At 42.4% G+C, this 18,225-nt stretch overlaps 1 protein-coding gene across 3 annotated transcripts in view; it reads left to right on the top strand.

Moving 5' to 3' along the window:
- Positions 1–18,225, top strand: part of SETBP1 (SET binding protein 1) — a 355,994-nt gene that overhangs the window by 242,383 nt on the left and 95,386 nt on the right. For all 3 annotated transcript variants that reach the window (XM_089497879.1, XM_089497888.1, XM_089497896.1), the window contains one exon: positions 6,346–9,796. In XM_089497879.1, coding sequence (XP_089354005.1) covers positions 6,346–9,796 — 3,451 coding nt within the window. The remainder of the gene's footprint in view (positions 1–6,345; positions 9,797–18,225) is intronic.

Genomic DNA, 18,225 nt, shown 5'->3' with positions numbered 1-18,225 from the left:
TCTAATATGTAGGTGAAATTTCCTAATCTCCTTCTCTTAATTGTATTTAATTTCCTCCCGCAGTTTTCAGGCTCACATTTTCCCACCCTGCCATTACTTTGGCATGCTAGCTGTTTTCTTTTTATTTTTCTTTCTACTGCTTGTCTCTTGAAGGTAGAGTTCACTGAGTAGGGCAAACTGGAGCCTTAACATTTGGAGCAATGGGATCAGGTGGAGAGCCAGGTGAATACAGTGGAAGCAAAATACACTTCAAGTGCATTAATTTCAGATTGCTCTGCCAGTTGTTCTGAGTAAATAGTCTACACATATCAGTTGCAGCTAATGAAACTTAACCTGCCCCAAGCTGCAGCATCTGTGGTTACCATGCAGGAGCAAAATATGCAGAAGGGTTTTTCCCCCCTTCCCCTCCCAGATCATACAACCCTGAAAACTGGCAAGCAGGCTTAGTTTCAATTATGAGGAGTAAAGTGTATGGGATGGAAATGGTTTAGAAACACCTGAAGACATAGAGTGAATTCAGAGGTTTGAATTTAGATAGGGTTGCCATAAGGCAGGACCTCCAAACCTGGACAAATGTAGGACAAATGTAGGACACGTTTTTTAAAAAATGGAGGACACATGAAAAAATTGATTTTTTTTTAAATGTGAATATAAATGCATGTTTCTTAGGCATGCTCAAAATGGAGGACATTTTGGCATTACTCCTAGACAGAAGGCTGAAATGTACTTCTCTTTCTGGCCAAACAACCCCCCCCCAAATTCTACAAGAACATTTCCCACTTCCAAGCTAGCATTTGCAAGATCACAGGCAGTCCCTTGTGCCACTGAAAACTACATTTCCCACTTCCAAGCAGCCATAGCATTTGCAAGATCACAGGCAGTCCCTTGTGCCACTGCAAACTACATTTCCCACTCCCAAGCCTTCTTAGGAATTCCCCCCTTCCTCCTTTTCCTTGCCCCCTCCAACCCCCCCAAACCCCTCACCCTCTCTTTTTCCCAGGTATGTCTCAACTTAGGAGGGATTTATGGGACAGATCCAAAGCCTTTTTTCTTTTCTAATGGGGGCAAAGCCTTGAGAAGCCCTGGACCCCTGAGAAGAAGAGGAGGGGGGCTTAGAGAGAGGAAGAAAGAGAAAAAGAAGATGAGGAGGGGGAAGAAAGGAAGAAAAAGGAGAGGAGGAAGAGGAGGGGAAGAGGAGGAGGAGAAAAAAAACGGAATTACAAGAAGAAGAGAAGGAGGGGAAAGAGAAAAGGGGGGGGGGGGGGAAGCAGCTTGCCTGAATGCAAATTCCTCCCTGCTTGGATGTTGCCCAAATAAGGAAGCAGAGGGCTGGCCAATAGAGGCAGGGCAGTGCAGCAGACCCCGCCTCTGCTGGTTTCAGTCGTCCTGCTGCTGCTGCTCCTCCAGACAAACTGCATAGGCAGCACTCTATAGAAGGCAGGCAGCAGCCCTGGGAGCCCAGAGTTGGGCAGCCACCCAGGAATGGGGGCGGGGGCGGGGCGGGAAAGTCCCACCCACCACCGTGAAATGGCAACCCTAAATTTAGAGCATTGCAAGTCGAGTGTGAGCTCTGTCAAAAGAATACATTTTGATCTACAGAGGAACTGGAAATGTCCAGTGAAGTCTGGAAGCCATTGGCTCAATCTGGTGGGCTGACCAGAGTATTGTGTACAGATAAGGGGGAACTAAGTTTTGCATGCCTATGTGGCTGCAACTGCCATTGGGTTGAAACAGTCAAGATATTGTTCATGAATTTGAAAAGACAATGATGTTGGAAAAATTAGAGGGCAGTAGGAAGAGAGGCAGACCACATGCTAGATGGCTAGACTCAGTCAGGGAGGTCACAGGCCTGACTTGAGCAGAGAGACTGAGAATGTGGGATCATGGACATTGACAGGGTCGCCATGAGTCCACATCCACTTGAAGATAGCTATCAACAACAACATGAATGTTTTAAAGTAAATCTAAGCCAGAAATAGTCTAGAGGACTATGCTTGCGTTAGTGGTATGGGGCTTTAACCCTTTCCTGCTACCCTCATCCTGATCAGCATCCCACTGACCACCAGTAGCTGTTGTTTGCATGAACACAAAAAGCCCCTTGACCTTTGCAGAAATCCATTCCATGAGCATGATGGGATTCACATGGAAACTACATGGATCCTCTTTGGGAGTGGGGCACTGCTACCATTCTTTTCAATATGTTAAGTACATGATTCCTAATTGCATTCATAACATCTCATCTATTTTGGAACATTGCTGCTCATTTTCTTGCTCCAAAACACTGTTCTGAAGATAAAATGGAAGAAAGGGATATTATAACTTGCCAAGCCTCTAGGGAAAGTGTGAGCTTAATTATTTGAGTATTCTGAAGCAACCTGTTAGTGAGAACATTTGCATAGATACTGTATTTTTGCAAACTGTAGATTTGCATACTATATTGCTTTCAATAATTTATAACCTATCTATAATTTGTAATGGGACCTTGATTCCCAGTATTGTTGTTGTTGTTATCAACATCATCATCATTACTGCCATCACTACTACTACCACCATTCTCATTTATTTGACAGCGCAATCAGTGCATATGGCACTTTACAAGTAAAAGGAGAACAAAACAGTATATTAATACACACACAAACATTAGGGAAAAATACAAATATAAAACTATTCAATACAGTGGAGCCAGCATGGCATAGCGGTTTGAGTGTTGGACTACGAGTCTCGAGATCCAGGATTTGATTCCTCACTCAATGCTGAAACCCACTGGGCGGTCTTGGGCAAGTCACATGCTCTCAGCCTCAGGGGAAGGCAATGGCAAACCTCCTCTGAACAACTCTTGCCACGAAAACCCCAGTAGGTTCAATTTGCCTTGGGTCACCATAAGTCAGATATGACTTAAAGGTACACAACCCACACATCAGTAAAACAAATTACCCAGGCTGAAATACAAAAATCAATGCAATATAATATACAGCAAACTGACAAATACAAATAACAAAATTTTACAAGATTATAATAATAATAATAAAATTTTTATTTATATACCGCTTTTCTAAAAATCAAAGCGGTTAACAACATGTACATATACAATATAAAACCATCAAAATACAAAGCATCAAAAACATCAACTACAACAATAAAATCACATCTCATGCCAGCTCAACAGTGCTGATGAGGGGGGGAGCACATCGGGAGTCAGGAGTCAGGAGTCAGGGGTATGCCTGCTCGAAGAGGTGTGTTTTTAACCCCTTCTTAAATTGGTTCAGTGAGGTGGCCGAGCGGAGCTCATCGGGAAGCGAGTTCCAGAGGTTAGGGGCCGAGGTAGAGAAGGCCCTCCTGGTGGTAGTAACTAATCTGACCTCCGGAACTCTTAACAATTGCTTCCCGGTTGATGTGAGTGTGCGGGGCGGATTGTACGGAGAGAGGCGGTCCTCCAAGTACCCTGGGCCCAAGCCATTTAGGGCTTTATAGGTAATAACCAACACCTTGTATTGCGCCCGGAAGCGAATATGCAGCCAGTGAAGGTCTTTAAGGACCGGTGTTATGTGGCTGGTCCTAGGTGTATTAGTGACCAGTCTAGCCGCCATATTCTGCACCAATTGCAGTTTCCGGGTATGGTAAAAGGATTGCCCCATGTAGAGCGCATTGCAGAAATCCAATCGAGAGGTTACCAGAGCATGTACTACCGTTTCAAGGTCCCCCTGGCCCAGGTAGGGACGCAGCTGGCGTATCAGCCTAAGCTGTTAGCAGGTGCTCCTGACCGTCGCATCCACCTGAAATGTAAGGTGGAGCGACAAATCAAGGAGCACCCCCAGACTGCGTACTGAGTCCTTCACGGGAAGCGTGATCCTGTTTAGAACAGGTGGAATCACTGCCATCCCTGGGCCAGGGGAACCTATCACGAGTACTTCCGTTTTCTCTGGATTCAGGCTGAGTCTGTTTTCCCTCATCCAGCCCATTACCGACTCCAGACAGGCAACGAGAGGAGAGATGCCATCCTTGGTCATTGAATCAGTCGGAGACATAGAGAAGACTATTTGGGTGTCATCAGCGTTCTGATAACCCTGCACCCCATGCCTCCGGATGATCTCTCCCAGCGGTTTCATGTAAATGTTAAAGAGCATGGGGGACAGAATTATAAAACAATATCAAACTAATATTCCAAAAGCTTTGGAAAACAAAGCAAGATTAAAACTGAGATTCAATGGCAAAAAGGCAAGGAGCTGTCCACAGATGTTCAGGGAGGCAATTCAAGGAGCATGGAACAGCAATTGAAAAAGGATAAAGCCAAGCCAAAGAAGAGAAAATACTGGGCTACTGCCACACTACAGAATTAATGCAGATCCACACCACTTTAACTGTCATGACTCTGTCCAAGCGAAATATCTCATAAAACAATCAATCCCAGAATTCCATAGCACTGAGCCACTGCAGTTAAAACTGTGTCAGACTGGATTATTTCTGCAGTATAGGTGCATCCTTGGTTGAGTGAGAGTCCTAGAGTTCCTATAACACAGAACCTTAGCAAACTGGTAAAGATGGGTGACATGCAGGGCTTTAAAAGTTAAAAGAAGTTAAAAGGAATGAGCAACTAATAAAGAGATATCAAAAGTGGAGTAACACGATCAAAACAACAGACCAAACGGATCATCGTAGCAGCTGAATACTGAATGGGAACCAGAGAGCTAAGACGAAATAATGGAATACCATTACTGGCGAAGAGGTGTGGTATAAATGAAACGATGATGATGATGATGATGATGATGATGATGATGATGATACAAATAGATGTTCTAAAGGTCAAATGAAAGCTTGCTTCCTGGGAGGTAGTGTCATGACTAAATAAAGAATCTGTATTGCTTGTTCAATGTATCTTTAAATTTTTGTTCCTTACTCTCACTACTATGCTGTCTTACCTTTTGATTAATCTATACTAGGCATGGGCAAATTCCCCTCTCCCACAGGTCTGGTCAGATTGCATGGACTGATGCCGCTAAAATTCAGTGGTGAAAGTAAATCAACTGCACTTCTGGTCTGTTTAGGACTCCTCTTTCCTTTGAAACAAGATGCACGAGAGCAATCACCTTACTCTTAAAGACAACTGAATTTCCAGGAGTGTGATTCTCTTTTAGAAGGTGGCACAGGGCTTCCACTGCACCTTGTTTTAAAGGGGAGAGAAGGCCATTATAGATGTGTAGCTGCCACTGCACTACCAAATTCAATGCCAGTTGAAACAGGAGAAAAAAGAAGAGGGTCTACACTCACTGTGGCGCATATGTTGCCTACACATATCCTACACTAGAGCTTTTCTCTTCCAAAATTGCTACATTTCACTGTAAAAAGTATCATACAAACCCTTGTTTTTTAATAGGAGAAATGATTTTATATTGGAGTGGAAAGACTGAGATAGGTAAGAACCAAAGGATTTTAGAAGGCAGGTAGATGTGTTTAATTATGACAAAATAACATGAAAATAAGGTTTAGAGTTAAACAGAACTTTTCTTCAGATTTATTTGATTGTGTTCCCTCTCTAGGTAGCCATTTCTTGTGGTAGGGTCTTTCCATATATGAATGTAATGCAGTTAGTAAGGGCTTGTGTGGGATTAAAGGGATAAAAGTGGAAGGAAACTCTAGGATAAGTGTACATTTTATGTATGGATATACACACCAGATAAGAAAATCCTTTATGTGAAAGAAATATGAGGAACTCTGTACCTAAGGAGCCCGATAATAATTCATATGTGAAGAACTTTCTAATGAATCCCCTGCAAAAATAGATAACATTGGACCAGAACAGACCACCCCAAAATGGCAGCCTGGCAGCAGCCTGTTTCCCTCCAGAGGGATGCCACAGCAGCCAAATGGTTCGATGCCTCTCTAGAGTAAAAAGAACCTGGTGTCACGTAAGCAACACACAGAGACATGTATATGCTGTGCGTACCATATGTCAAGATGGCGGCGCCCATGTGGACAGGACGCTGCCATGATGCCTCTGCCATGCTGTGGTAGGGTTACGGACCTTGCGGTTGGTGCACCCAGGTATCTGCATGCCACTTCGGGACCGTCTGTCCCAGGACATTGTCTGTTTATGCAAACTCAAAATCCAATTTTTATTTTTAAGGGTGGCAGTGGTAGTGACTGCATGCTGCTTCTTTTTAATCCTTTCCTTTCAAGGTCTCTTAAATTTCCTAAAACTATAATTAGTAATGTTGAATTAAAGAGCAATTCATGATGGTCATTTTTTCCCAATTACAAATGACGGGTAGGGAGAGAAGTGACTTTCTGAAGATTTGGGGGATCAGAAGAAATAATGTTTTTCCTCCTTTTTTGTCTTCTTCTTCCCAGGTTTATGAGAGGTTGCAAAAGCATTCCACTGCACACTATAGCCCAGACCTACAACAGGACTTCACCAGTGACACCTTAAAATCCCGGCACCAGCAAAAAAGCAACAACCAGCATCATCTAGACTGGTCAATGAGCTCTGAGTCAGGACCAGCTTCACAAGCCTGCTTCATTGCCCCAGAGACAAACCGAGAAGCTGCTAGTTCTACCAAGATCCCTGTGTCAGAGCCTGCTGTATCTTTCAGCAAGTCCCAAGCTAAGAAATCAAATGCCAGCAACACATGGGGTCAGTTGTCAAGTAGTAATAACAAAGACCTTGCTGCATGCAGTGCAGCCACAGGGTCAAACTCTCATGGTGTAACTTCTCAGCCGAACAATCTGGCTGATTGCAATGGCTTTTCACCGCTAGTGAGTCAAGAGGGAGGGGTACAAATGGAAGCCCTTGATCAACCCACTGGCAGCACAAAGAAGTCCAGCAAAAAAGACACAATCAACCAAACCATCCAAAACAACGAAGTAGAATGGGTGAAAAATGCTCAGAAGTCATTTGAAGCCAAAAGCCATGAGAGCGTGGAAGGAAAAAAGGAATCCAGTGCAACCAAACCATCGCCCCCAAAGCAATGCCCAAACTTGGCTATCAGTTCTGAAAATGATGCCAGTCATGTTCGTATTACTATACCAATCAAGACTCCAGCAGCAGAGCCACCTGGTCACAAGAGGAAGAAACGGCAGTCTGGAAAAACCGCTGTGGGCAAGAACATCCCAGAGAAAAACCCACTTTCTGGACATCCTGTGAGCAATGATGTAGTCAGTAGGACTAACACACAAGCTGAGGTATGCAGGAAAGATCTCCAAGTCACAAAGCAAGGAAAAGGTACAGAGTGTGAGTCTCCATTGGTACGAATGGAAAACAATGAGGTAATCAATAAATCTCTCACATGCAACACCACCAGACTCAGAAAATCCACGGTTGTAACATCTGCTTCAGTGACAAATGGTACCCTCACACCCAGCAAGCAGCCAGAGGTTCAACACCCAAAGTTTGCGGCCAAACGACGATGGACTTGCAACAAGCCTAAAAATATAGTCCGTGAACCTTCTGTAGGTCCCTCTGAGAAACTGATGGTAGAACCTCCTTCAGCTTATCCCATAACTCCATCAAGTCCTCTGTATACTAATACTGACAGTCTGACTGTGATTACTCCCATCAAGAAAAAGAGGGGACGACCAAAGAAACAGCCTTTGCTCACTGTTGAGACTATTCATGAAGGAACATCCACCAGTCCAGTTAGTCCTATCAGCAGAGAATTCCCAGGTATAAAGAAAAGGAAGAGGCGAAGGAACTTGGTGAAGTTGGCGCAGATGGCTCCAGGAGAGGATAATTCTATCAGCGAGCTAAAATTTCAGAAAAAGGTAGGCAAGCTTGGTGTGTTGGATAAAAAGACCATCAAAACCATCAACAAAATGAAGACTCTCAAGAGGAAGAACCTTTTGAGCCAGATCCTATCCTGCTCCAGTAACATCGCTTTGAAAACAAAAACACAGCCACCAGCAAGCACAGGGGCTCCAACCATTGATGCCAGGCTCGGGAAGCAAATCAATGTGAGCAAGAGGGGGACTATCTACATTGGCAAGAAAAGGGGACGGAAGCCAAGATCTGAGTTGCACCCTCAATTGGAAGAACCGAAGACAGCCATCAAACATTTGAGGCCTGTTTCCAGCCAGCCAGAAAACCCAGCAGTGCCTTCCACCTTGCAGTCACTTGTGGCATCATCACCAGCAAATGTTCATCCGCTTTCAACACAGTTAGTGGGTACTAATGGCAACCTTAGCCCTGCCAGCACTGAAACAAATTTTTCAGAGTTAAAGACTATGCCAAACCTACAGCCTGTCAGTGCTCTTCCTACAAAAACCCAGAAGGGAATACATGGTGGGACTTGGAAGTTATCCCCACCCAGGCTTATGGCAAATTCTCCTTCTCATCTTTGCGATATAGGTTCCCTAAAGGAAATCACACTGTCTCCCGTGAGTGAATCCCACAGTGAGGAGACCATACCCAGTGATAGTGGTATAGGAACTGATAACAACAGTACTTCTGACCAAGCGGAGAAAACTTCAGAATCGCGCAGGAGGTACTCATTTGATTTCTGCAGCCTGGACAATCCAGAGGCTATTCCATCTGATACCAGCACTAAAAACAGGCATAGTCACCGGCAGAAGCATCTAATTGTCGATAACTTTCTTTCTCATGAGACCATGAAGAAACCAAAGCACAAGAGGAAGCGGAAAAATCTGCAGAACAGAGATAACCTCCAGTTCCTGGCAGATTTGGAAGAGCTCATCAGCAAGTTCCAAGTGTTCAGGATTTCTCACAGGAGCTACACATTCTACCATGAAAATCCGTACCCCAGCATTTTTAGGATAAACTTTGATCACTATTACCCTGTGCCATATATCCAGTATGACCCATTGCTGTATCTTCGCAGGACCTCCGACATGAAGTCTAAGAAGAAGCGTGGTCGACCTGCCAAAACCAATGACACCATGACAAAGGTGCCTTTCTTACAAGGGTTTGGTTACCCTATTCCCAGTGGGAGTTACTATGCACCCTATGGAATGCCTTACACATCAATGCCTATGATGAATCTTGGTTACTACAGTCAGTACCCAGCTCCTTTGTACTTGTCCCACACCCTCGGAGCAGCTTCCCCATTTATGAGGCCAACTGTGCCCCCTCCCCAGTTTCATGCAAGCTCTCACATGAAGATGCCCAATACTGCCAAGCATAAAGTTAAGCATGGTGTTCATCTGCAGACACCAGTAGGGATGGGTCTTGGGGATGTGCATTCCTCACTGACTTCTCCAAAGGTTGCAGGGACAAGCATACCCAGTGGACGACTTCACAAAAGGAAACACAAACATAAGCACAAACACAAAGACGAGAGGATATTGGGGGCTCACGATGACCTGAGCAGTCTCTTTGCTAGCAAATCCACTACCAGCTTCTCTAGCCATTCAGTCAATGAAAGATTAAATGTCTCAGACAAAGACCTTTCCTTGCTGACTGAGAAAAGCAAACATAAAGAGAAGCAGAAACACCAGCATTGTGAAACTGGGCACAAAGGCTCCAAGAGCAACTTTGAAGTGGATACCTTGTCTACGCTGTCGCTCTCTGACACCCAGCAGTGGGTGCAGAGCAAGGATAAAAGTGACTCGAGCAATGATCCTGCTGACTCCTGCATGAAGAGGTATGCCGGGAATACAGAAAACAGTGCAAGGTCTGAGTCCCTGGATCTGTTTGGCGAGATGAATTCCTTGAGTGACAAGCGGGACAATGATGGGAGTGGAAGCAAAAGGAGGAGCTTTGAAGGTTTTGGGACATATAGGGAGAAGGACCTACAGAGCTTCAGAGCAAGTAGGAAGGATAGGAATTCCTATGATTCCTCAGCTACAGGTAAGAGTCTGCATAGATTTACCTCTCCCAGTTCAGTTTGCCCACCATGGCCATTTTGATGATTGTTATTTATTGACTGCATTTGTAGACTGCAATTCTGTCAAACTGCTTAATCACTTATTTACAATATAAAATAATAGCTCACAGTTGAACAGACACAGTGTATAATGGGAAAGTGATGGGGAAGTGAGAGGAAAATAAGCAATTTAAAATAGCAGTTCCTTTATATCTGTAATAATAGAAAAGGATTGGGATCTATCTTATAGAACCTTAGCTACAATAACATTAAACTAAGATACTTAGCACATGTACTATGAGGACCCTACAGGTATGCACAGAGCCAGTGTGGTGCAGTGATATGAGCATTGGGCTATGATTCTGGAGACCAGGGTTCAAATCTGTTCAGACATGGAAACCCACTGAGTTTTGCCTTAGGGTAATCATAAATCAGAAATGGCCTGAAGGCCCGTGTCAGCAAACAGGTGTGCACCTCAAAGTTTTTTGGAAACCATGCCCTGTGAGGAAAGACTTAATGAGCTGGGTATGTTTAGCCTGGAGAAGAGAAGGTTGAGAGGTGACATGATAGCCATGTTTAAATATTGTAAGACATGCCGTACTGAGGATGAAGCAAGCGTGCTTTCTGCTTCTCCAGAGACTAGAACATGGACCACTGGGTTCAAGCTACAGGAAAAGAGATTTCACTTAAACATTAGGAAGAACTTCCTGATGATAAGAGCTGTTCAATAGTGGAACACACTGTCTCGGAGAGTGATGGAGTTGCCCTGTTTGGAGGTTTTTAAACAGTTGGTGGATAGGCATTTGTTGGCAGTGCTTTAATTGTGTCTTCCTGCATGTCTGGATGGTCTCTTCCAACTCTAGGATTCTATGGTTTTGAGGCATACAGGAATTAATTTAAATGTGTCCATGTGTTTAAGGCCTGCAGTCTCCTCTTCAGTCACATATCAACACAGCGTTTGAAGCCAATGGAAAAGTAAAATGTATAAAGCTCCACATCCCTATCTCCACTGTAGGGGCAGTCCCCTCCACTTGAACACAGAGTCCCTCACTCAGACTATGTAAGGACAAGGTGCCAAACTATGGCTTTAATCAGACATCCCCCTTAGTGTAGCATAAATACTTGTGTACACCACCATAGTGCTACACAAGCCCCATGCAAAATAGCATCATTACACAATATATGTCCATGACTGTGCACAATACATGATGCACAGCCACATTATAGGATGCACAACTGCAATGTGTAATTATAATACCAAATACAACTTGCAAACTCAAATTCTCCTCTGTGTAGTTCTGTTTTTGCAAGTATCAGCAGAATATATCCATTGTGCAATGGTAAATGTTTGGCCCACATGTGTAGCATGACTTATGTGTGAATATGTCCCTAAGTGAATTCTGGCCTTTCAACAGTTTTATAACATTGCTTGAAGAATTATGTATATCATAGGAAAAGCTATTCCAACCCTTACAAAGCTGAATAGTTTTGCTAGATGTTATGTAATGAAATTACATAATGAACATGTGGCTCATCAGAATGCAGGAAAAAAGATCTGGGACAGGGGAGAAGCAGAATGGAATGGCCAAATGTATGGAGAGACCAAATTTCTAGTTTCTGCTTGCTGACCCTGAAATTTTTATGAGGGGAAGTGCTCTTGAACACTACACTGAGCTCATCCCATTTCAGTTTCCTAGTGGAATTAAATAACTCAAACATTTGCAAGTTTTCAAGTGATAAAACCAGATAGTTTTTACACATGCCTTGCCTGATTTGGTGGATGTCATAATGTATTTCCATAAGGTGATGTTTAAAGGCCATTAACATTTGTAAATATTTGGCTCTATATCCTGGCCCAGTTTCTGCATGTTTGTCCCCATATCAGTTTGCCCATTGCACAAGTCTTCTACAGGTAATCTCATCAAAAACATAACAAGAATCATGTTAGATCAGACCAAAGGCCTGTTTAATACAACAGTCCATTCACACATTGGCTAGTCCCTTGCTGGTTGGGAAATCTACCAGTAGGACATGAGTGCAACTATATCCTCTGTCTCTTGTTCCCAGGCAACAGATTTGCAGAGGCATTATGTAGCCATTCTTTCCGGCAGTCATCCTTACTTGCAGCTACTCATGGCCATCTCCTTCATGAATTTATCCATTTACCTTCTAAAGATGATTGGCTCTTGTGGCTGTAACTTGGATTGTCGAACAGTGTACTGTTGAAGAAAGTCCTTCATCAAATAACATATGACAGTATGGGATCAAATGAAATATGGTAAACTTCTCAGTGGCCATGCTCCATCTGTAGAATAGTCTCCCTATGGTCATATATTGACAATCCTTCTGGTTCTAGTCATATATTGTCATCCTTCTGGTTCTAGGCCAAGGATGGGCAAAATACAATGCTCCAGATGCTCTGGACAGGCAGCTAAAGGCACAGGAGTGTGAGGGAAGAGAAGGGACAGGCATGCATCTGTTCCTCCTCTTCCTCCACCCTCCCATCTCTTTGCGTGCCCTCCAAAATGTCTTTGTGTGCCAGAGAGGGCATGCGTGCCATAGGTTTGCCACCACGGCTATAGGCAACGACCTTTATTTTCTCCAGGTTTCTACGAACTTAGAGTTAAATGTTCTGTGTTTACCACCAACACTCCTTTTGCTTGTTTGTTTCTTATATTGGATTTTACTATATGCAGTCTACTCTGGTTAATGTTATTTAATGGCTAGGATAAAGGAATGTCCAGAAATATGGGTTACTGGTACAATTAAGTAGATTGTCAATGCAACTGGGGTGAGACTTGTGCACTGGGCCATTTGCACTGCACTTTGCTCCATACAGAGGCAGGTGATAGGCAAATAAGAAAACCATATTACAGGTGGATTGATTTAATAAAGTATGTTGTGGCCTTGCATTTACAACACTGAAGTTAGGGCTATTGATGAATGGGGTACATGGTGCTCTCATTCATAGCATCACCACAAGTCAGAGCCAACTTGACAGCAAATCATAACAATTTGGTAAGAAGCTCATAAATGTTATTTTACAGAGCTGGGACAGGGAGTGGGTGGCCCACCAGATCTTGTTGAATTGCATGTCCCATCAGCCCTCATCATTGACTATGCTGACAAAGGCTGATGGAAGGAACAGCCTGACATCTGGTGAGCTAAACATTCCTATCCCTTTGGCATAAAGAGCCAACGTGTTTTTTCACTTAACTTACAGGCTATCGCATGTTCATTGGTTCATTGTTCAGAGGTTCATTGGTAAGGTGATAGAGATATGAACATAGTTGAAAACTTCAAAAGATAATGGTTCCATAGGAAAATATTAACTTTGTTTATGCTGATTCCTTTGATGTCATGGCATATGAAGTAAAGAGAATGGCTTAGCAGATTGTCTGAGGTTTGAGGTATCTGGAATCATGTCATTGTGTTCCTCTGGGAAATTACCTTATTGGAGGAGGAGAGGCTTAATAGAGAATTTCACATCATCCAGAAATACAGTTTGAGGTAATATGAGCCCAGTGATAGGGACTAAAGAATTAAAATAAATTAAGTTATGAATTATGTTGGCACTTTGCTAACAGAAACAGGCAACTTTATCAAATTTATATTTGAATGACTTAGGTTGGAATTTCATTAGTAATGTTTCTCCAGAATTGACTTATTAATTAAGTTATTAATTAATTAAATGAGCCATTGTGCTAACATTACCTGGTTGGTCTTTTCCACAAAGACTAGTTCTCTTGATATTCTATAAAACTACATTTCACTCTCCCCCCCCCCCCCAAGTCCTTGAAGTCTGGGGAATTATAGGTTTAGGTTACAAGCAGTTAGGGCAGCTTGGAGTGGGGCAGTAGTCTTCTGTGCATATAGGTGGTCTTCTTTGTGTTCAACACCAGCTGCTGCAAAGAAAATTTGAATTTTGAAGCCCTCAATCTTGAGATTTTCAGAATCAGAAAATATGAAGGGTTAAAGAGATCATAAGGCAAAGAGAAAGGAAAAGCAAGATATGAATTTTGGAGGGATGGGTGAGAAACAGGACCTGGTTAAAGTTCTTGTAGGTGTTTTATTCTCTCTATCAATACAGGGACTGGTGAGGTTTCACTTTTATTCTGATAAGGTTTTTAGTTTAGTTGTGTAAACTAAATTTAAAAACCAATTTAAAATTAATGTAATTGTTACAAATGTATGTTGCTTTCACTGTAAATGCAATTGGATTAGGGGGGTTATTTTCCTTTGTTTTTAATTTATTAATGGTTAAATTTATGTGTTACCCTGTCCCACTAACGTTCCCATCATTGCATGAGCCATCTGTAGTCACATGGAGAAGACATTGTGAGATGGTTTCTCCACTTCCTGCCTGAACATTTCAGCATGGGAAGGCATTTTAATCAGTCCACCACAGACTCCCAGAAGTCTTGTGGTGTCAAAGTGAAATGCCAGACCACACTGAAAAGGCATAACTTGTACTGTAGTCCTAAAACCTCTTCTTATAGGTCATTTCTTTATTTAACCATTCATTCATTCATTCATTTAACACTGACAATCTAATGTTCAGTCAAAACTAGGATAATACATATTCAAAGAATATGTTCAAAAGGAAAAAAGATAAAAAGGAGCAGAAAGAAGAAGAAAAAGGAAAGGAAAGACACATATAAAACATAATAAGGCTCTAATCCCCCATACTAACAGTAATGAGCAGATAGATTTAAAAAAAGAAACATTGTTCTACCATTACGGATGCAACTAAGTAAACCTACTAGAATTACTAATAACCATAACCACAGATGACTACATTGTTAGGTTTCTTGTTGCTCAAAAGGTCTGTAAACAGTTTCCAGTCTTTCAAAAAATAAATAAATCTTAAATTGGCTTATCCTTTTGAATTTATGTTAGGGGTGAAACAGACTGCCCAAAAATGTTGGATTGGGGCTTCCGCAGAGCTGCATGCCATGGCACTGCAGCAGCCGCATGCTATGGCCACAAACCACTGCAAAGCCAGCCCTAATAGGAACGGAAAAGATCTGCTCCTATTTGGGCCAGCAAAAAGCTGGCTTTTCCGGCCCCGCTGCAGCACCAAGCCAGCTTCCTGGCTCTCGAACAGCATGTGGCATGTAAACACCATGCCCCCGGAGCATCATGAAGCCAGCCACCTCTGGTCAGCGAGGGTAACTTCCAGGCAGTTTGGGGTTGTGCATTATATAAATGCCATGCCCCTAAGCTGCCTGGAAGCCAGATTGACCAGGCCATCTCTTTCAGCCCTTAGTCTGGCTGTTTCAACTAATTCAGCTACTTTAACAATCCATTATTCCTTTGTTGGTGCTTCAATCCCTTTCCAAGTTTGAGCAAACAATGTTCTTGGGTGCATCGACACCAGTGATTCCCAAACTCTGGTCCTTCGGATGTTTTGGACTTTAATTTCCAGAAGCCTCAACCATCCTGGCTAATAGTATGGAACTCTGGGAGCTGAAGTCCAAAACACCTGGATGGCCAAAGTTTGGGAGCCACTGATCTATGGTGGTATCAAACGGCATAGGGATCAGCATGTAAATTTTCTATGTTCTACATTTTATGGTGCCTTATCCTCCTTTGTGGTGAGGACATCTGGTCACCTTGCCCAAAATATCTTATTAAGTATACACAAATAGTCCACATTCTGGAAGGGAAAATCCAAAATCTAAAACACCTCTGGTCCCAAGCTTCTTGGATAAGGGAGACTCACTGTAATGCCACCAACTGAATCCAGCACACACCTTTGTGTTGATATAGCCTGAACTAATTCATCCTCACTCTCTCTTAACCTGCTCCTTTCCACCACTGCTGCATTCAGGCCCAGTCATTTTTGCAATGCCAGGGAGAAAAGGGGACCCTGTGTTGTAGTTGCTTAGCAACTGCTACATGCTGAGTGTGCAGACCAGCCACCAGAACCGCTATTCCACTTACCCTATCACTTGTCCTGGCCTTGATTATTGAGAGACAAAAAGAAATGAAAGAGCAAACTCTTCTTCCTAGCTTGAAATAATTCCATATAAATCCCATAGGTCACCATGATCCATCTAGCCAAGGTCTCTTTCTCTTCAAAAACCAACTCACACCTCACCTACTTGGGTATGAGTCTCCAAATATAAAATACACACACACACAAAAGTGTCAATTGTGGATGATGTGTGTGTATTTCAACATCAGCTTTTCTCTTTGGCTGGGAATGAATTCTTTTTTTCACATTTAAACCCACATATATGATTTGAGAGACAGGGTGGTGGTGTAGTTTGAGTGTTGGACTAGGACTGCAGGAGGCCAACATTTGAATTCCCACTCAGCCGTAGAAATGCACTGGGTGACCTTGAGCAAACTGCATTTGCTCAGCCTTGAAGGAAGGCAGTGGACAACCTCTAAAAACAACTCTGAAACTGCAGGACAGGTTTTCCATAAGTCAGAGTTGACTTCAAGAAATAACAACAAAGTATTTGTGAGGCCCCATTCCCACTTACAGATAAATCAGTGTGTGATCCAAATTGATGGATCGATTTGACAATAGAGCGTGGTTGCCACTACATTTGCGCCAATCACATTTTTTCCCATTACATTTGTCCCGATCACATTTTCCCTCTCCAAAATAATCACTTGTTGTTCCCATTCACAAATAAATCAATTCAAAATTATTCAGTTCCCGACAGCCGAAGGGGAAAATTGAATTGATTATTATCCGCATGTGGCTCATACTTGTGCAGATTCAATTTATTGAATAAGAAGCAGAAAAAAATCAGTATCAAAAAGATGTGGGTCTAGCACATGCCCTCCCTCGGAATCGCTTCAGAGATTTGGATTAAGTGGGGACCAGGGTTGTTTGAACCAGTTCAAACCTATTCACGATCTGATTTATAAGGTAGTGGGAATGGGGCCTAAGTATTTATGGGTTCTTTAGCATTTGAGGACTGTGGTGAGCACATAAAATTCATAAGGTTTTGTTTTCAAGACGTTTTCAGAGATGTTTTGCCATTGCCTTCCTCTGAAATATTGTCTGTAACACATGGCATTGTTTGATGGTCTTTCAACTTGGAGTTGTAATCTTTTTAAAAAGGAAATGTTCCAGCCTCTGGCATTTTGAATTTGAGTATGCATGGGAAGAACCAATTAAATGTATGAAACAGAAGGAAATTAGTGCTATGATAATTCAGTAATACACTTCTCCCTCCACATTCACTGGGGTTAGGAGCACAGGACCCCCATGAATGTGGAAAACCCACAAATTACAAAAACACCATGTTTTAACCTGAGAGAACACCTCTCTAGGAATATCTAGGTCCTCCAGTGCAACCCTGTGGTCAATATCTGCCAGACATTGTCTACAGAATTGTGCTAGATGAGCTACAAAAGCCTAGTGGAGTATTCTCTCTAGGAATTGCTAGGTCATTCAGTGTGACTTTTGGTTAAAGATGACCATAGAGTTGTGCTGGAGGACCTAGATATTCCTAGAGAGAACATATTAATAACATCTGTGAATAATCCAATCCGCAAAAGTCAAAGCCACAAATGTTGAGGGACGAGTATACTGTTGAATGACCAAGACCTGTGATTTCACCTCCCAGTTTCTAAGGAGAAATGGAAAAAATGTGGTGAAATACCCAACCTATTCCTTACCATTCCCCGACCCATGATATAGCAGTCCAACCACAACCTGGCTTTCCATTTATATACCACTGATAATACCTTTTTAATTCTTCTCCATGTGGTGAGATGTGGCATTTCCATCTTTAATTTGCAGTCAGTCTCATGGAGTGGTATTTTTTTAAATTAAAAAATGGCATAGAATCCCCCCCACCCTAAAAAAAGTTACCACACACAAATAACACAAAAACATTAATTTGCTTCAGGGCTGTCAAAATGGGTTTAAAGAGAGCTCCTTTGCAAGAGGAGGATCCCAATAAAGTTGCAAAGTTTCTGCAGAGGGTTTAAAAATACAACAATTACTCATGAATGGAAAAAAGTCATCTTTCCTTAAGCTCTAGCTTGACTGGGTTTACTGTTCCAGCTTTTTGAAAACTGTATATTTATTTTTGTGTCTGCAAATATGTGGCTCTCCATGATCTAATCCATCAAGCTGCAGATTATGAGCTTGGTTTGTTCATTGTCAAAAGTATTATTTGGATGGAAAAGTCATCAGCGTTTAGCTAACCAGAGCCATACTTTGTACTACAAGGAGGAAAAGAAAAATATATTAAAGCTAAAACAAGCACAGCCAAGAAAATTTGGAGCCAAGTGGGCTCATTAAACTCTATGAATATCTGTCTGTTTATGATTGTCTGAGCTGGTGGCGCAACATTTTCTTTTGACTTTTGTCCTCAACAAGAGCCACAGTCTGCTTCTTCACTTCAGTTGCTTGGGCTGAGGATGATTTCACACATTACAC

Source organism: Sceloporus occidentalis, unplaced genomic scaffold (genome assembly GCF_023333645.1).
Source record: "Sceloporus occidentalis isolate IW3139 unplaced genomic scaffold, rSceOcc1.0.p SCAF_1, whole genome shotgun sequence".
In the NCBI taxonomy this organism is placed as follows: domain Eukaryota; kingdom Metazoa; phylum Chordata; class Lepidosauria; order Squamata; family Phrynosomatidae; genus Sceloporus; species Sceloporus occidentalis.
This window is presented reverse-complemented; position numbering and strand designations above follow the sequence as displayed.